Genomic DNA, 23,909 nt, shown 5'->3' with positions numbered 1-23,909 from the left:
ACCTATCTGCAAAGCAACTTGACAAACTGGGGTGTCCCAGACTGAGATTTAAATTAATTCTCTCCAATTCCCAAAAGTCCCTTTTTTCTGGGAAATAACATAAATAATTCAACCCCCTTATGGACACAGCTATAGACACTCCATCTCTGCCATGAGGATCAGCCATTATTTAGTGTTTTCCCGCTCCCAACTCTGACCTTATTAGATAAACATAGACCACCCTTAGGTGGGTGGGAGAATCGCGTTTTTTACGGCGGCCCGCGATTCTCCGACCCTGATGGGCCGAGTGGCCTGCCGTTCGCGACCGTTTCACGACGGCAGCAACCACACCTGGTCACTGCCGTCGAGAACACGGCGTGAGATGCCCATTTGGGGCTTGAGGGGGGCCTAGAGGGGACTGAGCACCACGACCATGCTCGGGAGGGGACAGGCCCGTAATCGGTGCCCACCAATCGTCGGGCCGGCGTCTCAATGGAACGCAGTCTTTCCCCTCTGCCACCCTGCAAGATCAAGCCATCACGTCTTGCGGGGCGGCGGAGGGGAAGATGGCAACCGCGCATACGCGGGTTGGCGCCGGCCAACCTGCGCATGCGCGGCTGACGTCATTAGGTGCGTCGGCTGCGTCATTTGCGGCGCGCCGGGCCTTGATGCCAGCGACAAGGCCCCGCAGCCGAGTTTCCCGTGCCGGCCCTCCTAGCCCCTCCCCCCCCCGGCGGGGGGAGAATAGGGGGCTAGGAGAGGCCTCCAATGCCGTCGTGAACCTCTCCGAGTTTCACGACGGCGTGGGGCCTTTGGGAGAATTCCGCCCTTAGAATTTCAATTACTCTCGACCTGTTTACCAGCTTCTCAAACCAGAGGCAGAATTTTATGGCCCTCCCAGTAAAAAGATATTTTCCGCCCACCAAAGGCGACTCCCCACAATAGGTTCCCTGATGGCGGGATGGGCAAGCCACGTAAATTATCATAGACATTGGTGTGACTTGCAATTCCTACTGGCAACCAATGGCAAGCCAGCCCATCACCAGAAACCAGCGGGGGGGGGGGGGGGGGGGGGGGCAGAAAATCCCACCCCAGCAGTTTTTATTTATCTTACATTTTTAATTTTCAGTTCCCAAACAAAAGTTATTCTCCTAAAACATATTAATCATGAAACTCATTTGAATCATGATATATTTTTAAGGGCAGCACAGTAGTACAAGTGGATAGCACTGTGGCTTCACAGCGCCAGGGTTCCAGGTTCGATTCCCCACTGGGTCACTGTCTGTGTGGAGTCTGCATGTTCTCCTCGTGTCTGCGTGGGTTTCCTCCGGGTTCTCCGGTTTCCTCCCACAGTCCAAAGACGTGCAGGTTGTAGTGATCTGCACATCTGTGTACATATATACACAAGGGGTCAATGTAAATGCACTACAACTAACCAATCACTAGAGGGAGCACGGGAGATGTATAAATACAGACAGGCAGGAAATCTGAGGCAATCTTCACAGGAACGGCAGCAGGTAAGCAGGACACAGACAGGCAGCTCATATGTAACATAGTATAAGCGCTGGAGTGAGATCGCACTCATAATAATACATGGTACCAGGATATTTCAGAACACTTACCGGAAGATTACACAAGATGCAGACACAGAAAGATCGAAATGACAAGAAAACTCGAACCGGACATTCGACGTGGGGAGACTTTGCTGATTCAATTAAACTCATTGGAATTCCACTGCAGCTGAAAACAACTGGTAATTTAAGTCACAGATGGAAAAGTTTTAAACAAATGTTCAAAATATATATCATAGCTAATGACTTGAGAACAGCCTCAGAAGAAATGAAAATAGCACTGCTGCTCGCAGGACATGAAGCTAGAGAAATCTATAATGGCTTTAAATACTTGAAAAGTGAAGACAAGCCCAAATTAGAAATAATACTCAAAAAATTTGAAGATGACTAACACCAGTAACAATATTGCTTTAAGACATTCAATGCTTGGAGACCAAATTGCACAGGGAATGGGTGATGCGAAACGCAAACAATCATTTCCAGAACAGAAAGGTTTAACGCTGGAAATCGCGAATGAAAAGTACAGATCGAAAGAAAAAAGTAACATTAACTTTTTACCAAGAAAAAACGCCGGAATCCACATTAAAATTGCGTCTCAGCACATTTTAAAGTCCCCGGGGAACAAAAGACGCAAATCTGGGCCTGCGCATGTGCAGGAAACCACAGTCGCGCATGCGCAGTTCAAAACATCCGTTTTGGATTCAGATCGTTCTGTGCATGTGCAAGCCATGCATACGTAATTTAACATAGAACATACAGTGCAGAAGGAGGCCACTCGGCCCATCGAATCTGCACCGACCCACTTAAGCCCTCACTTCCACCCTATCCCCGTAACCCAATAACCCCTCCTAACCTTTTTGGTGACTAAGGGCAATTTATCATGGCCAATCCACCTACGCTACACGTCTTTGGACTGTTGGACACAAAGAGTGCACAGTTCGAAGATGGATCGCGCGCATGCGCAGTTTACGAAAAAGCGCACAGTAAAGTTAAATCACTTCCCACATGCGCAATTGATTCATATGCTCTACGTCACGAGCATCATGATGTCAGAAGACTCAGATCACGCCCACTTAAAGGGGAAATGCCCGAAAATTAAAAATAAGAATTTTAAAGCTACAAAATCCAATTTTCTTACCTCGAAAGACAGAACAGTGCCTGACCTTCTACCACCAGTTGAAAATAACTTTTGCAGCACCTTGGAACAAGCGGTTTGCACCACCCAAAGTGAAGAGCACAATGACAAATCCGACACCAAAGAAGATGATTTGTTCATTGAACCTGAAGAGGACAATAACACATCTGAAACAAAAACAGATGATTTCTTTATTGAAAAATACTACTCAGACATGGCTGAGTTATTCGGAAATGCTAATCATAGCATCAGCAACACGGTTGCAAATCTCAACACGACTCTACTCATGATAGATGAATCCAATACCATGATGCAATGGCAGATTGTCGATACATTGGATGACAGCAACCTGTCACATACCCAAGGAGAACACGACGCCACTCAGAGACTGACTCCATTGAGGGAGCACAGATCAACTCCACAGAGAGAACACTGCACGACTCCCCAGAGAGCGATGAAAGACTCCACACAGAGAGTGACACAAGCCTCCACAGAGAGCTCGTTGACAGACTCTAAAATGGAAGCAATTAAAGACTCCATAGCGAACACCATGCATGATCAAGATCATGAAGGTCTGTCCACCTCACGTGAACAAGAAAAAGAAGACTATGAAAGTCTACCCAGCTCACATAATCAAGAAGAAGACAATGGAAGTCTATCCACTAAGTGAAAACAGTGACAATGTGATTACAATCGACAGACAGGATGTGCAGGATCAAGTGAGACTGACAGATCTCAGCTCATCTGTACAGAAGCACTCAACAATCAGAATAGGGCTACTCATGAGTCCAGTGAGACCGCGTCAATTGAAACCTCATCCGCTCTAAACTACCCACAAGAAAATGAAATCATGAAGATTTTGACTGCAGAAGAGGAGCACCAAGAAACCAAAGATGATTCAAATGAACCAGAAATGACTCCGGAAGAGGAGCACCAAGAGATCACAGATGAAGTTGATCAACCAGAAATGACTCCAGAAGAGGAGCACCAAGGAAGCAAAGAAGAGGAATCAAATCCACCACAAATGACTGAAGTTAACAAGATCAATGCAACATCAGATCATTCTCATAATCCTCAAGAAGAAAAGCTCAATGAAACATCAGATACCACAAAGGACACTGACACCAATAACTTTGAGAATGACTCAAATTATCCATACGGAACAGTCATTGAGCGCAACAAGAACAACAAAAACCACAAGAAGCATAACAGCAACAAGAACAACAAAGACCACAAAAGCACAACAGAAACAAGAACAACAACAACAAAAACTACAAGCACAACAACAAAAACAGCAAGAAGCATAACAAGCACGACAAAAACAAGAAGGACAACGAAAACAACAAAGACAGAAACGACCAAAACAACAACGAAACAGCAACCTGTACAACATGGTACAACTCTGCACATGAAGGACAATGCAACAGCACACTCCTAAACAATGACAAAAGTACAAACATACCATGGCATGGCAACGAATCTCACAAATTCACATTTGCTCCAGAACAAACAAGCACACCAGCAATCAAGGCAGATGGCACACTAAATCGATACCACAAACACAGAAAAAAGTCCACGTCAGTCAACATCAGTGGTTCGACCATTCAAACACCTCATGATGGCTTGTTGGTTAATCAAAAACAAGAACACTGACGACATTCACAAATAAATTACAATATCAATATCACCACGTCAACAACAGAAAAAAACTCAACTGAACAAATTCATAAAGTTTGGACTCATAAATTTTTTAAATTAAGATTGGACTCATAAATATTAATTGGCTTTGTATAATAATCAATATCATCACCACTTGTACAGATAGACATATCATAATTAATCTAACTGTTTTGTGCAATTTTCGTTAACACTGTACAGAAAATATGTAAAAGATAAAAGGGGGGATGTAGTGAGCTGCATATCTGTGTATATTTTCAAGGGGCCAATGTAAATGCACGACAACTAAGCAATCACTAGAGGGAGCATGGGAGATGTATAAATACAGACAGACAAGAAGTCAGAGGCACTCTTCACAGGAACGGCAGCTGGTGAGCAGGACACAGACAGGCAGGTCAGATGTAACATAGTATAATGCTGGAGAGAGAATTAACTTATACAAATAAAGCATCTACTTCAAATTTAAGACTACGAGCTTTCTTCAGACACAAGGAATAATACTCAGGTTAGGCGGATTTGCCATGCTAAATTGCCCTTAGTGACCAAAAAGGTTAGATGGGGTTATTGGGTTATGGGGTTAGGGTGGAAGTGATGGTTTAAGTGGATTGGTGCAGACTCGATGGGCCAAATGGCCTCCATCTGCGCTGTATGTTCTATGTTCTATATATTTGTAGGATCTGTCTGGGAAAAATGAAAGCTCATCACCATTGTGATGTGTTTTCATTCCTTCCATCTAAAATACAATGTAACAGCTGGGCAGGGGGGTGGGATGCATGTATTATCTAGCCCCACTACTCTGCAGGTCAATTCAATTTACTCACCAAAATGGCCAATTGTTTACCTCCTCTACTTAGAACCAGAATAAAAGAGACTTTTGTTTTAGAAAATATTTTATTGAAGCATTTGTCATTTTCGCAATTTAACATATTGACATTTCTAAAACAACCGCACGGGTCGACGCACAAAATCCCCCCTAAAATAACAGCAAACAATAGACCACGTGCCCCATTTCTCCCGCCCTATCCCCAATTACCCGTATACCAAATTCCCTGTCCTTATTTAACGTTACCTATTTTCCTCCCGCTACCCTTTTTCCCTCCCCTCTTATTGCTGACGTTCAGTTTTTGTTAAAGAAATCGATGAATGGCTGCCAACTCCGGGCGAAGCCCTGTATTGATCCTCTTAAAGCAAACTTGATTTCTTCCAGACTGAGAAACTCTACCATATCGCTGATCTACACTCCTGATTTTGGGGGCTCCGAGTCCCTCTATCTCAGCAAGATCCGTCTACAGGCTACCAGGGAGGAGAAGGCCAGGATATCGGCCTCCCTCCCTATGCCCCCAGATCCTCTGACATCCCAAATATTGCTAATTCTGGACTCGGAGTTACCTTACCTTCCAGGACTTCTGACATGACATCTGCAAATCCCTGCCAGGATTCCCTCAGTTTCAGACATGCCCAAAACATATGAACATGGTTGGCTGGGCGACCCCCACACCGCCCACATCTGTCCTCCACCTCCTCGAAGAACCTACTCATCCAAGCTACCGTCATGCGGGTCCTGTGGACTACCTTGAACTGAATCAAGCTAAGTCTAGCACAGGACAAGGATGCATTTACCCTTTTCGAGGCTTTTTCCACAGTTCAGTTTCCAGCTCCCCTCCTAGCTACTCTACCCACTTCCTCTTCACCTCTCTGATAGGGGCTCCGTCCCACTCTAACAATTCCCTGTATATGTCCGAAACCTTCCCATCTCCAACCCCTGTTTTTGACAGCACTTTACCCTGTAGTTCCCTCAAGGGGAGGCGAGGAAAACTTGGGACCTGTCTCCGTACAAAGTCCCGCACTTGAAGGTACCGAAACACGTTCCCACCCGGCAAATCAAACTCCTCCTCCAATGTCTCCAAGGTCGGGAAGCCCTCCTGGATGAATAGATCCCCAAACCTCTCAATCCCTGCCTGCTGCCATACCTTAAAGCCCTCATCCAGGCCCCCCCCCCCCCCCCCCCCCCCCCCGGGACAAACCGGTAATTGTCACAGATTAGTGACCACACTGACGCCCTTTCCAGTCTCATATGCTGCCTCCATTGCCCCCACACCCTCAGGGCTGCCACCACCACAGGACCTGTGGAGTACCAAGCTGGCGGGAATGGCAGGGGTGCCATTGGTAAAGCCTCCAGACTTGTACCTTTGCAGGATGCTGCCTCCATCCGCTCCCAGACCGACCCCTCCCCCACTACCCACTTCCTGACCATCGTTATGTTGGCAGCCCAGTAATAGTTAATAAAGCTCAGGAGAGCAAAACCCCTTCCCCGCGGGTCCGTTCCAGGAGTGCCCTCTTTACTCTCGGGGTTTTACCCCAACATATAAACCTCACTATCATTCATACTTCTAAAAAAAGCCTTTGGGACAAAAATCGGGAGACACTGAAAAAAGAAAAGCAGTCTCGGAAGGACAGTCATCTTCACCGTCTGAACCCTCCCCACCAGCGTCAGTGGGAGCATGTCCCATCTACAAAAATCCCTTCTCATTTGATCCACTGCTTTGCCCAAATTTAACTTGTGAAGCTGCCCCCAATCCTTGGCCACTTGAATCCCCAGATACCTAAAACTCTTCCCAACCACTTTGCCTGAATCAGGAACATCTCGCTTTTTCCCATATTTAATTTATAGTCTGAAAATCACCCAAATTTGCCTAATACCTCCATGATTTCGGTCATCCCCCCACCGGGTCCGTGATATAAAGTAGCAAATTGTCTGCATGGAGAGAGACCCTGTGCTCCACACCCCCCCCCCCCCCCCCCACCCCCCCCTCACGATACCCCTCCAAGTATTCGCTGCTCTCAGGGCCATTGCTAAGGATTCTAGTAATGGGGAGAGCGGGCATCCCTGCCTTGTTCCCCAACGAAGACTAAAGTATTCTGACCGAACTCGGTTAGTTCTTATATTTGCCACCGGGGCCTGGTACAGTAGCCGGACCCACTTCACGAATCCCTGCCCAAACCCAAAACGGCTTAAAATATTATAAAAGAGACTTTAAACAGGCTTCTTTCAATAAACTTAGAGCAATAGTTTATTCTCAGGACAATTATTTATGATAAAACAAAACATTTTTAACAAGCCACAAGAACTCGTTAACACACAATTGTACTCTGTAAGTTGGGTTAGGGTTATCTATCTCTTCTTTAAAATTCTGCCAGTGTACATACACACACACACACACACAAAGGACTAACAGATAGGGTTTCACTGCAGAGATAGTCATTATAAAATAAAGGATAAAGTTCACAGGGTCTCGACACTGTCGATCTGGAAATCCTTTATGTAAAGGTGGTATGATCAACGTCTGGAAGTTCTCACCAATGGGTCAACATAGAGGAGAATAGAGGGCTGGATCAATTCTTCTTGTCTCAGCTTGCAGGTCCAGTTGCAAACAAGTTGGACTCAGATGAGAATTCTCTGGCGGCAGGTTGAAAACCACACACAATTTCAGACAAGACAGAGCGAGAGATTATGGTAGGGTAGCATTCCTTTCTCAACTTATTCCTCATCAAGACTGACTTCAAAACCAGCAGGTTCAAAAGGTTTGCTCAGCCATGTGATTTCCAGTACATCACTAGGCTTTAAATTAAAGTGATTGCTGTTCAAACAAACAAACAGATCTTCCTCAAGTCCCATGGAAGTCAGGTTATTTCTTGGAAGAAGGCAGGCTTTTTCCCGGTCCAAGCTGAGCTTCTGACCCTCTTTACGTAAAAAAATCTCCTGGTCAGCATCCACGTGTCCAGATAATGAATTGTCCTTCCATTTTTGAAAAAAAACAATAATTATGGGGTGGATTCTCTGTCTGCGTGATGCTCCGCTTCGCCGGCAGCGCAAATCCGCGGGTGCCCACAATGGAAAACCTCATTGGACAGCTGCTGGGACGGAGGATCCGGCTGGCGGTGGGGGTGCACCGCACCAGAAAACATGTCCTGCGGGATGGAGAATCCTGCCCATGGTTTTCCCATGCTTACAACATGCTACACATTTTAACAACTACATCATCATTGAAATCATCTTAACGGTCCCCTCATGCTACACATGTCAGTCCGTCTTGACTACATTAGGTTAATGAATGTGTAACTAGGAGTTATAATACAACTAAAATTTTCAATTTCTTGTTATGTCTTATTTGTTCCTCTCATACATACAGAAATCAATTTTGCTGCTAGTTAGAGGAAAATCCTCACTGTTATTCACATGTGAAGTTTCAGCCAGTCTTTGAAATATTCTGTTCTGATTTCACCATCCAAACACTGCTTTCCTTTATATTTGTAGGTGCTTCATTGTTTAAGTCTAAAAAGAATGTCCCAGTTAATTTCACAGTTAAACTATTTTCCTCTTGCTTAACTGAAATGCCTCATAAGTGTCTCCCCTGATCATGTTCAGCACTCTTAGATTTCTAATCTATCTCTGGGGATTGATTTTAAGTTATTTCATCCTGTCCAGCACTTCCATCTCATTTATATCCAAATGATTAATATTGCCTAGGTTATCATAATAATGAGGAGAAGTTGTCACTCAAAGTATTTGTTATCTTCTGCTTATTCTTTGCTTTGTGTTTGTATCTTTTCAAGGGTGTATAGGTCAAGTGCCACCTCCTTGCATAATAATTATGGCACTTTTGTTTTCACTTGCACATTTTTTATAAACTGTTTAAAATCATACCCTTGCCTTCAGCTTTCTCAACAAATAGTTTTGTTTTCAGGTATTGCACTTAACAATTCATTCCAATCTTGTTTTCTTCTGTTTTCTGTGTTAGTTAAAACTTCTTTAAAACAAATCATTGCTACATGATTCACTGAGCATAGATTTCATCACATATTTTGTTATATACACCTATTGCATGTTGCACTGTAGATGTGATCAAAATGGAATGAAAATTGCTGAGCTGATACTATTGTACAATTGCTGACACAGTTATGAAATTTTACTTACTGCTATCCTAAACACATAACTAATTTCTATCCTACTATCAAGGTTGACTTGTATGTGTGAGAATGCTCAAACCATTCAAATAATTGAAGTTTTACCTATGGGGAGATATGACTAGTAGCTGTAATACTGATACGATTTAAGACTGGGGCTTCAATATTCCTGGGTATAAACATTTTTAGAATTGATCGGGAGGAGGAAAAATGGGAATAGGCCACAATGTTAGTGAAGGATTCTATCACGGCATTAGAATATAATGGTTCCCTGAAGGGTTATATTGAGGTGGAACTCATATTAAAAGAGTGAAGACGTTGGAAGAGGTGTACAATACAGGCCACAAAACAATGATGATGTTATGGAGGTGGAGAGCTGCAAATAACTCTAAGAGATATACAAGAATGGAAAGGAAATTATATTGGGTGATTTTAACTGTCCCAAGATAGACTAAAATAAAAGTAATCCAAGGACAAAATGAGGAATACTTTGAAGAATGCATGCTGGACAGCTTCCTAGATCAGATAGTTCTTGTCCAACAAAGAAATGAGCATTTCATAGAATTTACAGTGCAGAAGGAGGCCATTCGGCCCATCGAGTCTGCCTTTGGAAAGAGTACCCCCTTATCCCACACCTCCTCTCTAAACCCATAATCCCATTTTACGTTTTTGGACGCTAAGGGTAATTTAGCATGGCCAATCCATTCTCCGTTCTCAAGCATTGCTTGATTTAATTCCAGGAAATGAAGCAGGTAAATAACTAACAAAAGTAGGAGAGCAATGAGCATTTAGTGAGTGCAATGTAATTCAATGTAAAAATAGAAAAGGATGAGAGTCAAAGGTTGGGCTGGATTCTCCTTAGACCGACGCCAAAATCGTGATCGGCGATTGGGCGGAGAATGGATTCCGACACCGTAATCGGGGCTGGTGCCGGTTTGACGCCTGTCCGCCATGCACCGCTCCCTCCAAACCGCCATCACTTTGACACACGCCGCACGCCGTTTCAACGCCGTTAGCATATCATCGGCCAGCCCACACACGATGCACTGCCTCCAATGGGGCGAGTTTCCGACAGCATGGGCAACAGCGGTCGGGAACACGGCATACTGGCTGCGGACAGTGTTCAGCGCCGCCACACTCAGCTGGGATCTGTGCCGCTGGCCGGGGGCGGCTTCTACTAGGGCTGGGGGAACTGGTGAGAGGTGGCCAGGGGGTGGGCTGTGGTTGGCGGGTTAAAGTTAGCCCACAGCTCTATCACTCCTTAACCTGCCAGAGTGACAGCACTAGCTACACCCCAGATTTCCTGTGCACTATGTGACAGTAAATCTGGTCTGAAAACTCGGCTGTGTTTCTGGAGTGAAACACGCCTGTTTTCAGTCAGACAATGACACTGTCGTTTTTTGGAAAATTCCACTCAGTATGTCTGTCAATGCAGTATTGGTGACCCACATCCAGCCCAATGCACCCTTTGTAAGGCAAATCACCATACTGTTACACCTGAGATTTCCACAAGGCACAACTTGCTCAAAGAAAATGTTTTCTTTTGATTCTATGAAAGCCATTGTGTGGTGATTAAATCCTCCAAAAATGATTAACATAATTTACAAATGGTCTGGGATCGCGTTGCATGCCTCAGATGGTGCATCGCGTTTTGGTCTTTGAATGATGTCAAGGGTGAAACTTCCACAGGAAGAAGCCCATATTGTTCCGGAAATGAGATGGACGAAGAGGGTGGAATTTTCCATTTTCTGCAGAGTGCTGGATGGGTGAAAAAATCCGGCATGTCAGTCGCTGGCTGCACAGCCGGCTTCCTCATCAGATAATCGAGTACTCTGTGCAGAACAAAATCTGCAGTGGTGGACCCACTGTGCCACTGGTGGGGATGGCAACACAGGGAATCCCGAGACTGTGGGCCCAGATCTCCAATAGAAAAAACAGGAATCTCCCTTCATACCTGCACATGGAGACCCTCACCAATTGCACAAGGGAAACCCCTCCCAATGGGACTCCTCAGAGGGGGCCCAGCCACTTACCCTGTCACTAGGGGGTAGTGCAGGGTTCCCAGGGCAGTGTCAGGGTGCAGTGCCTGGGGGCAATGCCAGGGGTCAGTGCTGGGGTGCAGTACCATTGGGCAGTGCCAGGGCTACACACAGGCATGTCCCTCTCTCCTGGGGGCTTATACGTACCTGGACACCCTCACGAATTCCCTCTACCTGGTCCCCATTTTTAAAAACATGGACCAGAGCTGGGAGAGTTGCTGTTTAGGCTGCCCAGACCAAATTCCGATATCTGGGGATCCAAATAGCCCATGACTGGACACAGATCCATAGGTGAAACCTGTCGACACTGGTGGAGGGGTAAAGAAGGTCCTGCAAAGGTGGGACTCACTCCCGCTCTCCCTGGCGGAGAGAATGCAGGTGATCAAAATGAACATGCTTCCCAGGTTTCTCTTCCTGTTCAGATCTTCCCTGATCGTCATCCCCAAAGCCGCCTTCACTCAGCAAAACTAATCGATAAACCAATCATGGCATTTGTGGGTGTGTGGGGGGGGAGGGGCACTCCACTCCCTCCCAGCTCAAACACACAAAAAGACAAGTGATAGTGGCCACGCTGAAGACGTGAATCCAACTATGACAATATTTTGGTCTGATCACAATGTCCAACATGGCCTCCATCTGCAAAAATCACAGATTCATCCTTGCGGCAATGGACATCTCCTCCAAAGGGGGACAGGGAACACTGACTGTAGCAGACCTGTACATTGTCGACAGAGCAATGACCCTAGTGGAACTCACGGAAAAGCTCTAACTCCCAAAAGGGAACAAGCTAAACTATGGACAAATCAGAAACTTCCTTTGAAAAGAGACGACGACGTTCCTCCAGAAACCGGGACACTCATTGCTGGGCAGACCCCTGACCGTGGGCGAACGAGGGGATGGTAACTGTGCTGATATGTACGGGTGGATACTAGAAGAGGTTCACATACCTCTTGATGAGACATAGGAGAAAAAGGAGGAGGGTTTGGGCATGGAGATAGGGGAAGGATCAAAGCACTGCATAGTGCAAACTCCACCTCCTAATGCACAAGGCTGAGCCTAACGCAACTGAAGGTAGTGCACAGGTACTTAACCAGAACACGCATGAGTGGGTTCTTCCCGGAGGCGGAGGAAAAATGTGAATGGTGCCAAGGATACCCAAGCACACCCACATGTTCTGGTCTTGCCCCCAGGCTTATCGAAGAAACCTGGACAACCTTTTTTGAGGCTATGTCCAAGGTTGTGGAAGTGGGTGGAGCCATGCCCATTAGTGGCGGTCTTCTGGGTATCAGAACAGCCAGAGCTCTTTATGGGATCAGAGGCATATGTCCTAGCCTTTGCCTCCTTTTTGCCTGCCAAAGACTCCTGTTTGGCTGGTGATCGGCAGCGCCACCCAAGGGAACAAACAGTTGGGACGCACACAACCACAATAGTAATGCCAAGGCAGTCTCCAAACACGTCCCTCCCCCAGTATGTTCTAGTCCAAGAAGGCAGCAGGTACACAACCAAAATATTGCTTTTGTGGCAACTGACCACCGGGGACCCAAAAACAGGGCCCCCCACACATGTACATAGATTACCTTTGAATACTTATGAGTGTATGCTGCTTCATTTGCTGTGTAAATATGTTTCCTTTTGTTTGTTTTCCTTCCTGTATACCCACTTTATTTATTGAAACTGTTTTGTAGTATATTGTGATAATACTGGAGAAGGGCACAATGTATAAATATAAAACCAATAAAAATATTTTTTTTAAAAAGGAAGACCGAGGATTCAAATATTAAAAGTACAAATGCATGTAGCTAGAACCATAAAAAACGTCAATAAGATTTGGAGTTTTATAACTGGGGGCGTACAATACAAGAGTAAAGAACTAAAATATATTAATACGAAACATTGGTTAGGTCACGATTAGGATGCTGTGTACAGTATTTAATGTCCCATTTTAGAAAGCACATTAGAACTGAATGATACCAGACATGGGAGTCTATAAGTATCAGCAGAGATTTCTACAAGAACAGAGAAAGCAAAGAGCTTTTCAACATTATGAAGTGTTTTAATTGTGGATAGGGAAAGGCTAGTTCCTCTATTTGGGAGATCCGTGATAAGTAGGCATCATTTTAAAATAATTAATCAGTCAGAAGACTTGTTGAGGGAAATTTCTTTACACCGAGGTTTGTTGATTAATGGATTGTTTGCTGAGAAACTTATTCATTTTGCTTTACGATATGGAAAAATAATTTACTTTACTCCAAAAAAGGAAACATTGCTACATATGTTTAAACGGATTCACAGTGCATCTCACTCTGTATTCACTTAATCTCACTCTTAGCAAAACCGGCCTGCTGTTGAAATGGTGAAAGAAATGTTCCAAAGACCTGATCCCAACCAGCTAAACTTTTTCTTTCCTGCAGGTGGCAGCAGGGTTGGCGACTGAGTTGGAAATAGAGCTTTATGCCATTGCGATTGGGTTGGAAAGTACTGAAGGAGCAGGGTACCTTTGTCATCACCTTGAAATCCAGACTGAAGCAGAAGAAATGTTCCTCCCCATTATTGCAAATATCTTTTTCAAATTTCACTTGTCATTATTTTCCTAGGATAGGCTTGATGGACAACTTAAGTTCCTAAAAGGTCTTAATTTTGAGCGAAGAGATAGGGTAAAAACTGTGTTGATACACCTTTCAGCATTACTAACACATAGAATCCATTATGTGGAGAAGCCAGCGTTGGACTGGGGTGAGCACAGTAAGAAGTCTTACAACACCAGGTTAAAGTCCAACATGTTCGTTTCAAACACTAGCTTTCGGAGCACTGCTCCTTCCTCAGGTGAATAAAGAGGTATGTTCCAGAAACATATATATAGGCAAATTTAAAGATGCCAGATAATGCTATGAATGCGAGCATTTGCAGGTAATTAAGTCTTTACAGATCCTGGACCTTCTCCTTCACTGAAATTGAATGCCAACATATTCCATGGATTTTGTATTCCTGCACAGCCAGCAACCTCTTTTCAGTTCTGTGCTCACTGAGACTGAAAATAATATCCGACTCATAATTCTAAATTGGAGCCGCTGAGATCTCTACCATTGTTCGCTGAGGTGGGCGGCGGCAGGGGGGGGGGGGGGGGGGGGGGGGTGTTCCTAATGTGTGGTGAGCCCACTTGTTCTTGATAATAGACAGGTTAAGCGGGATTCCCTCAGGTGCCCGGTGGTATATAGCCACTTTCCAATATTTTCCAAGATGTAATTTTAAAATTGCAGGGAAAGGAAACTTTCAGGTGTTCTAATCTTTCATTATTTCTTAGGTTATTGACATCTATAGAAACTGTTTTCTGCATATGGATTTGAAGAAACTCGGAATTGCTACTCACTGTTTATCTTGGATAAAAATTCCCATAAATCTAAAGGTGAAAATATTCCAATTATGAACATAACAAATATTTCTGGGCAGGGAGTGATATTGGCATTGGTTTGTTAACACCCAGTGATTTAAGTTCTAAATAAAATATATTTTATTAGAACCTTTCAATGGAAATTAGAACAGGTGAAGTCTGCGAATAAGGAACTGAAATCACAGAAGTAACAACACAAATTACAAGTGAAAATGAACTTGATACTTTTTATTTGTTTATGGGATTTGAGCGTCGCCAGCAAGACTAGCATTTAATACCCATCCCTATTTGCCTTCAAGAAAGTAGTGGTGAGCTGCCTGGTTTAGCAGTTATAGTTCTTGTGATGTAGGTACACCCACGTGAAGGAAAGGAATTCCAAGACTTTGACTCAGCAACAGTGAAGGGAATGATGTATTTCCACATCAGGATGGTGTGTGACCTGGAGGGGAACTCCAAGTTTCCGCGTGTCTGCTGCCCTTGTTCTTCTTGGTGGAAGAGGTCACAGGTTTGGAAGGTGCTGTCAAAGGAGGTTTGATGCGTTGCTGGATTGTATCTTGTGGATGGTACATGTTTGGCACTCTGCACTGATGGTGGAGTAAGTGAATGTTTAAAATGTTCAATGGGGCAGCACGGTAGCATGGTGGTTAGCATAAATGCTTCACAGCTCCAGGGTCCCAGGTTCGGTTCCCGGCTGGGTCACTGTCTGTGCGGAGTCTGCACGTCCTCCCCATGTGTGCGTGGGTTTCCTCCGGGTGCTCCGGTTTCCTCCCACAGTCCAAAGATGTGCGGGTTAGGTGGATTGGCCATGTTAAATTGCCCGTAGTGTCCTAAAAAGTAAGGTTAAGGGGGGGGGGGGGGGGGGGGGGTTGTTGGGTTACGGGTATAGGGTGGATACGTGGGTTTGAGTAGGGTGACCATTGCTCGGCACAACATCGAGGGCCGAAGGGCCTGTTCTGTGCTGTACTGTTCTATGTTCTATGAGTGACAGTCAAGTAGGCTACTTTGTCCTGGATGGTGCCAAGTTTCTTGAGTTGTTGTTGCTCCAACATACCTCATGACAAGACAATTAAAACCTTAACCAAATTCACCAGTTTTAACAGAAAATATTTACAAGGACAGACCAGAGGAGTTTCCAAAAGGTGGAAAAGCTGGAGGAGTGCGACTGACAAGCACTGACCCCACCACCCGCATGGACATTATACGGCATCGCAAACCTCCAACGGAAGGTAAAAATTATGTATAAGTTAACACCCTCCTGGTGATCTAAAAGCATAATTGTTCAAGGATTCAGCCTCGGGCTATGTTCAGTCAAATCAAATCCATTAAGCAAAGCCTTTGTCAGTTCACTGCGAGATTCAAAATTTTAAATCTATATTTCAGTATCAACAATCCTGCATAATTGATGATCACAGTACAGAATTTGTGAGGCTTGTGGCGATATCACTAAGCTAAACAGTTCCACTCTACAAACAACAACATTTTAGAAGTCTTGCTGACAGAAAAGGGGAATGGGGAATGGCATGAAGGACCACCAGATTTCAGTTAAACATTCAGGTGTGTCGGGTGCTCTGGATTCAAATAGACTAGTTTTAACCAGAGATGAAAAGAAACTTAGAACAAGTGGAGTCTGAGAATAAGGAACTGAAATCACAGAAGAAATGTTCTCAAAAGATCCAAATGAGGAATAAGTAAGAAAAGGTTTTCAACAGTTAAAAGAAGAATGAAACTCCAGGCTGGAGTTTTCTCTTCTGCTTTGCTTTAAATCAGGTGGAATTGCAGCAGGAAAAGCAGCAAAATTGACAGCAATGTGTATTGCCTCCTCAGCCACTCCAACCTAAATTTCCCTCCTCATCCACCCAACTGGAAAAGCTTGGACCCATTCCTTCTCTGCCCACCACATGCAAATTTCGGAATCACAGAAGTGTTACAGCACAGAATTAGGCCTTTTGGCCTGTCTCGCCTGGATCAGCTCTCCAAATGAACAATTCACTTAATTCTCTTAACCCGGCACATCCTTTTCAGATTATACCCCAATTCTTTCTTGAATGCTTTAATTGACCCTACCTCCACCACACTACCAGGCAATACATTCCAGACCTTAATTACTTGCTGCATGAAAAGGTTTCTCCTCACTTTCATTGCTTCTTTTTCCAATTATCTTAATTCTGTGCCTTTTGTTCTTGATCCTTCCATCAACACTTTTTCCCTATCTACTCAGTCCAGACCCCTCATGATTTGGAATACCTCAATCAGTTTTTTGTAACCCTTTCATGGGATGTGGATATCCTGGCTAGGCCATCATTTATTGCCCACTCTTATTGCCTTGGAGAAGGTGGTGGGTTTTTTTGTTCAATCAAGGGATGTGAGTTTTGCTGGCTAGGTCAGCATTCATTGTCCATCCCTAATTGCCTTTGAGAAGGCAGTTGAGCTGCCTCCTTGAACTGATGCAGTCCATGTGGTGTAAAGAAAGAGAAAATGCTGGAAAATCTCAGCAGGTCTGGCAGCATCTGTAGGGAGAGAAAAGAGCTAATGTTTCGAGTCCGATTACTCTTTATCAAAGTAGGTATATTTACACCACATCAAATGTGGTGTAAATATACCCACAGTGCTGTTAGGAAGGGAGTTCCAGGATTTTGACACAGCGACAGTGAAGGAACGGTGATACAGATACAGTCAAGATGGCCAGTGACTTGGAGGACAACTTACAGGTGGTGGTGTTCCCGTGCACCTGCTGCTCTTAGTCTTTTAGGTTGTAGATGTCACAGGTCCCGAAAGTGCTATCTAAGGAGCTCTGGTGTGTTGCTGCAGTGCATCTTGTAGATGGTACACATTGGTCTCAACTTTCTGTACTCCATGGAAAACAGTCCCAACTTCTCCAGGCTATCTATGTAACTGAAGTTCCTCATCAACAGCACTTCCGAAAATCTTTTCTGCATTCTCTCTAATGCCTTTCCTAAAGTTTGGTATCCAGAACTGGATGTAATACTCCAGTTGAGACCGAACCAATGTTTTTCAGGATTAATATAACCCCCTTGCTCTTGTATTCTAAGCGGCTATTAATAAAGCCGAGGATACTGTATGCTTTATTAACTGCACTCTCAACTTGTCCTACTACCTTCAAGTGACTTATTCACATATACACCAGATCTCTCTGCCCCATACTCTATATTTTATATTGTCTCTCAGTGTTCTTCCTCCCAAAACGAATCACCTCACACTTCTCTATGTTGAACATCATCCACCACTTGGCTGTTCACTCCATGTCAATGGCATTTTCAGCTTGGATTTCATCTGGTTGAGAATGAAAGGTTTTCCATCCATCCTATAGACCATGTCCACTCCACTAGGAAACTTCTTAGGGTAAAGGATGGGAGCGATGAAGATGGGGAAAGGGTAGTAGCAATGACACATTCCTGCTTGGCTCCCGTCTTGACCTTGAAGGTTTCTGTCTTATATATTTCTGTTGGTGAGGACTGTTGCTGACATCGTGGAAGAATTGGAGGACGTTGATGAATTTCCCTGGACAACCAGCTTTGACATGGTCTTCCATAGCACTTCCCAATTGACTGAGTCAAAAGCATTGGTCAGATCGATGAAGGCCATGTAAAGTGGTTAATGTTGCTCCTGGCATTTCTTTTGATGTTGCTGAGCAGTGAAAATCATGTACGCTGTTCCATAGTTTGGTCGGAAGCCACACTGGTTTCCTGAAAGGATTTCTTCAGAGACTGGGAGAAGGTGGTGTGCGAGGATTTGAGCGATGATGTTCCCATTGATGGAGAGTAGGGAGATTCTTCAGTAGTTCCCACAGTCCTCATTGTCTCCTTTCTTGAAGATGGTGGCCATGACCCCAACCCTGTGGTTGGCAGGAATTTCTTCTCTGTCCCAGATTTTCAGCAACAGCAGGTGAAGATGACGGTTGTCTCCAAGTTTGAAAATCTCCACCAGAATCTTGTCCACTCCTGAAGCTTTTTCATGTGTTTATTTGCGGCTTCGACTTCGTCCAGGCTTGGTGGGAGTCCATGATCATCTTTGATGGGGAGTTCAGGGATTTCCTCAAACACATCCTCACCCCTAGATGTATTATAGTTTTTTTTTTTAAATGTTTTTTTATTGAGTTTTCATATTTTATATATGACAAATTACAAGTTATTAGAGAGAAAAGAAAAAAAAAAAGGAAAACACAAAATTTTTTTACATGAATATTTACAGGTAAGCATCTTCATTACAATAATTGTGGCCGCCCCCTTTAGCCAGCATACATATTTTACATTCCTCAATATGGCCGAGGCACATGTTTATAGGCATTTATTTATAGTTTGGTTTTGGGCCTTGGCTTGCCATCAAACCCCCATACCGAGCCCGTAGCCCCCCCCCCCCCCCCCCCCCCCCCCTCCCCCCTCCCCCCGGCTACCTTCCCCCGATTCCCGCCCATTTTCCCCTGGTTCTTGGCCACCCGACGATTCTTCCTCATGTACGTTGGCCACAAACAGGTCCCGGAACAGTTGCATGAATGGCTCCCACGTTCTGTGGAAGCCGTCGTCCGACCCTCGGATGGCGAATTTGATTTTCTCCATTTGGAGAGATTCCGAGAGGTCGGACATCCAGTCTGCAGCTCTGGGTGGTGCTGCTGACCGCCAGCCAAACAGGATTCTACGGCGGGCAATCAGGGAGGCAAAGGCAAGGGCGTCCGCCCTCCTCCCCAGGAATAGATCTGGCTGGTCTGAAACCCCGAAGACCGCCACTATCGGGCATGGCTCCACCCTCACCCCCACCACTTTGGACATAGCCTCGAAGAAGGCTGTCCAGTACTCCACAAGTCTGGGGCAAGACCAGAACATGTGGGCGTGGTTGGCCGGGCCTCTCTGGCACCGCTCACATTTGTCCTCCACCTCCGGGAAGAACCTACTCATACGGTTTCTCGTTAAGTGGGCTCTATGTACCACTTTTAGTTGCGTCAGGCTGAGCCTTGCGCACGTGGAGGTGGAGTTGACCCTATGCAGTGCCTCGCTCCAGAGTCCCCACCCTATCTCCATCCCCAGGTCGTCCTCCCATTTCCTTCTTGTTGCGTCCAGTACGGTGTCGTCCCTGTCTACCAGTCGGTCATACATGTCACTACAGTTCCCTTTCTCTAGGATACTTGCGTCCAGTAGGTCTTCCAATAGTGTCTGTCGTGGCGGTTTGTGGGTACGTCCTTGTCTCCTTTCGTAGGAAGTTTTTGAGCTGCAGGTACCGTAGCTCGTTCCCCCCAGCTAGCTGAAATTTCTCTGTCAGTTCGTCCAGTGTGATGTATTATAGTTTAGGAGTTCTTTGTATTCTCTCCATCGATATCAATGTTATCTATGTCTCTCAAGAGGGTTCGTCCTTACTCCACACCAACTTTAAGCCTAGGGTATTGAATCCATATATTGCCTTGGTGGCACTGAAGAAGCCCGGATGTCATGCTTGTCAGCGAGGAATTGCAGAGCCTTAGCTTCCTCAGTCCACCATTGGTTATTGATTCCCCATGTTCTTCTTTTTACTTCCACCTTGGCTAATTGATGACCTCTCCTCATTGCCTTGCTGGATATGTTGTTTTGCCAACTGCGGAAAGCTTTCCTATTCTTGTTGATGAGGTCTTGGAAGCTGTGGCCATTCCCGTCAAACCCGTCTTGGTGTTTCTTGGTCTTGTAGCTGATCGTTTCTTCACAGTTTGAGGTGATGGCTGTCTTCAGCTCTTTCCAGTTTTCCTCCACTCCATTAGAGTGGACACTTTGAAGATTTTGGAGAAGACCTTGTTGGAAGTTCACGAGCATGTTTGGCTCTTGAAACTGCTCAATGATGATCTTTTTTTCTGGTCTGTTCCTTCATCTTCTGCTTTTTCTGGTGGAGTTTAATGGACATAGAGGAATGGATGAGCCGGTGGGCTAGTCATCGTTTTGGTGATGAGGGCATCCTTTTGACCTTGGTGGCGGATGATGACAAAGTCAATCATATGCCAGTGTTTTAATTCTGGATGTCTCCTGGAGTTCTTAAACTTGTCTTTTTGGTGGAACAGTGTGTTAGTGATGACAAGCAGGTGTTCTGTGCACCTGGCGAGCAGGGGAACCCCAGTGGAACTGCAATTCCCAACTCCTTCCTTTCTGATGATTCCTTTCCAGATTTGGGAGACCTTTCCAACCCTGGTGTTGAAATCCCCAAGGAGAATAAACTTATCATCCTTTGGAATGTTGGACAGTATGGCGTCCAGGTTGGAGTAGAAGTCTTCTTTGGACTCATCATTGGCATCAAGGGTTGGAGTGTAGGCACTCACGCCCATTGCTTGTTGGTTCTTGGTAAGACGGAGGGTCTAGAGTCGCTCGTTGATGTCGACAAGGTGCTCCAAAAGTTGGTTGACAAGTTTGTTCTTGATGGCAAAACCAATTTCATGCATCGTGGGATGATCCTTGGGTTTTCTTTTCCAGAAGACAGTTTAACCTCCGTCATCTTCCCTCAGCTGCACTTTTCCTACTCTTCGGGTCTCTTGAAAGGCAGCGACGTCAGTGTTGAAGTGCCTGAGTTCACGGGCGAATAAGGGCAATTCTCCATTCCAGTAAATTGTTTTGCTCATCATCCATGAGCATTTGTACATTCCAGGTTCCAAAATTCAGTTTAACTTTGATTTTCTGACCACAGGTAGCTGAGCCTGCTGGATGCAGTTTTCCAGATAGGTTGTGGATGGAAAAGACTATTTTTAGGGCACCTTTTCTATCCCTTTTCCCCATGCGGGCTACATAGCCTGAAATGGGCAGCTCAGTCATGAAGAAATCTAACAAAACACTCGACTGTTCCTATTCCAAGAGCAAGATCACTGAATCAAATTCCAGTCCAAAGCTTGGGACTTCCAGATTTTATGGTCCTGTCCCCCTCACCTCTTGCCGATCACCACAGAGCGTGTCTGTGTGGGGGGTTGTGCTTGGTTCTTCTAGATAGATACCTGGTGCTGGACATCTTTTAACGTGGGTAAGCCGTTGCACATCGGCAGACACACGGTCCGTGACAGAGGGTAGGTCCAGTTCCAGTGGCAAGGGAACCTCGATGACTGGGGATCTCCGTACTGCTGCAGCCTTTACCTGCCATTGCAGTTATTGATATCATACGAGTAACCTCTGCCTGATGTGCCGTTGAGGACTTGCCTGGATGAGTGCAGCTCCAACAATGCTCAAGAGGCTCAACACCGCCCAGGACAAATCAGCCTCCTTGATTGTTCCCTCCTTCCACAAACACTGAATCCCCATCACTGACAAACATTGGCAGCCATGTGTGCCATCTACAAGATGTACTGCAGGAACTCACCAAGGTTCCTTTGGCAGCACCTTCCAAACCCACAACTGCTACCACCTAAAAGGTCAAGAGCACCAGATACCTGGGAACCCCATCACCTGACGGTTCCCCTCCAAGTCACTCACCATCCTGACGTGGAAATATATAGCCATTCCTTCACTGTCGCTGGGTCAAAATCCTGGAACCCCCTCCCTAACAGCACAGTGGGTGAACCCACACCTTAGGGACTGCAGCAGTTTAAGAAGACAACTCATCACCACCTGCTGAAGGGCAACTAGGGATGGGCAATAAATGCTGGCCGAACCAACAACACGCACATCCTGTAAATGAATTTTTAAAAACATGTTTTGGATTGCACTTTGGTTCCTTCCCTCCAACCGTACCACCATGGGTGCCCCTGCCAGGAGCTTGAGACTCTCGACGGCGTTGCTCTTGGGTTCAACAGAATGTTCAAGACTCTCCACGGCAAGGTGGCAATCCAAGGAAAGGTGAAGTAGTAAAATAAATCCAAAATGCTCTAAATAGAGTGGATAGCCTTGTAAAGGCCTTAACGGTTTATTTAGTAAAGGCTTTGATCTCAGCCCCTTTCAACTTTCTTTCCACATTTCTTGGTATGCTATTGGAGCACCATCCTGGACCTTTCTGGCAACATGCTTCTGCTAACTGACAAGAATTACACAACAAACCCACCATGAGTTTACCTTGACCAGTGTAGCGGGCAGTAGTTCAGTAACTAAGATCAGAAAAAGGAAAGACAAGCTCTGAATCTGGAACAGCAGGAATAGTAACTTAGAGGGGCAGGCAAGCTCAAGATTGAAAATGTTCTTTGTTCCATTGATGTGTCAAAATCTACCAATGGAGAATTAGCAATATATTGTGCTTAAATCTATTTATCTTATCCTGGGCTCTTTGGCAAATGCTGCATGCCCTACAAATGTTGATAGTCTTAATCTTGCCAATGCGTTAATATGAGGTAAAACATCACTCTGCCATTATCTACTTGGTGGGATGATCCCACTTCTATCTGCGCAGATGGTTCGGGTGTCTGGCAGAAGTGAAGCCAAGAAGACCCTAGATGTGAAAATGGAAGGTTCCATTGTATGACATTCTTGCCAGTATTCTACCTGCATTCCTGCACTGCAGGTAAACTGGTGGAAAATACTGCTGAGTATCTGCAATTGGAGATTTTATTATACTATCAGCATTTGTATATGCTTATTCTATAACTACTTCATGTGTCAACCACTAATTCAATAAAAAGTACTTTTCCTTTTGTTTTACAGGTCCAGATGGTGCCTACGTCCTGTGTGGAACTTAGATCCTATACCATCATGCAGTGGATCAGTCAGACAATAGTCCAGCTTTCTTTGTTTTTTACTAGTTATTATCATTGATTCATATCAAGCATTTTTTTGTTATTTTTGGTAAAAATTTTCTTGATGTATGAACAAAGAAATCTGCTTTTACACCAAACACATTACTGAAGAATTGATTTTGTAGACTTTATGTTGTAGCAATTGATAATAAAACCAACACATCTTACTGAGCCATTAACTTTGTTTTAAAGATAGCCAAAGCTTTAATTTGGTTTGACAGATGCCCTTCATGTTTAATGTGTGATTTAACTGATGAGTTACCTATAAGGAGAGATTGAAATCTTCCAGCTGTCATATTCTCCAACTCATTCCATCCTTATTCTATCTTGCAATAAATTCTGCACCACTACACCCTCCTGAATCCTCCATCCTACAGATCTTGATCAGAATGAATTAAACTTTTTGTGCTCATATTCAAATCTCCCAATGGCTTTGCAATTTCCTCCCACTTGAGATGTCTGCCCTGTAACAACATTCGGT

At 44.8% G+C, this 23,909-nt stretch overlaps 1 protein-coding gene across 4 annotated transcripts in view; it reads left to right on the top strand.

The window, feature by feature from the left end:
- The window catches only part of spag17 (sperm associated antigen 17), a 349,272-nt gene extending 325,675 nt beyond the window's left edge, over positions 1 to 23,597 (top strand). For all 4 annotated transcript variants that reach the window (XM_038801961.1, XM_038801962.1, XM_038801964.1 and 1 more), the window contains 3 exons: positions 13,778 to 13,922; positions 15,843 to 15,980; positions 23,337 to 23,597. In XM_038801961.1, the coding sequence (XP_038657889.1) occupies positions 13,778 to 13,922; positions 15,843 to 15,980; positions 23,337 to 23,371 (318 nt within the window). In that variant the 3' untranslated portion in view covers positions 23,372 to 23,597. The remainder of the gene's footprint in view (positions 1 to 13,777; positions 13,923 to 15,842; positions 15,981 to 23,336) is intronic.
- The last annotated feature ends 312 nt before the right edge of the window (positions 23,598 to 23,909 follow it).

Source organism: Scyliorhinus canicula, chromosome 7 (genome assembly GCF_902713615.1).
Source record: "Scyliorhinus canicula chromosome 7, sScyCan1.1, whole genome shotgun sequence".
Lineage (NCBI taxonomy): Eukaryota > Metazoa > Chordata > Chondrichthyes > Carcharhiniformes > Scyliorhinidae > Scyliorhinus > Scyliorhinus canicula.
Note: the sequence above shows the minus strand (reverse complement) of the source record. Positions and strands in the feature narration are given on the sequence as shown.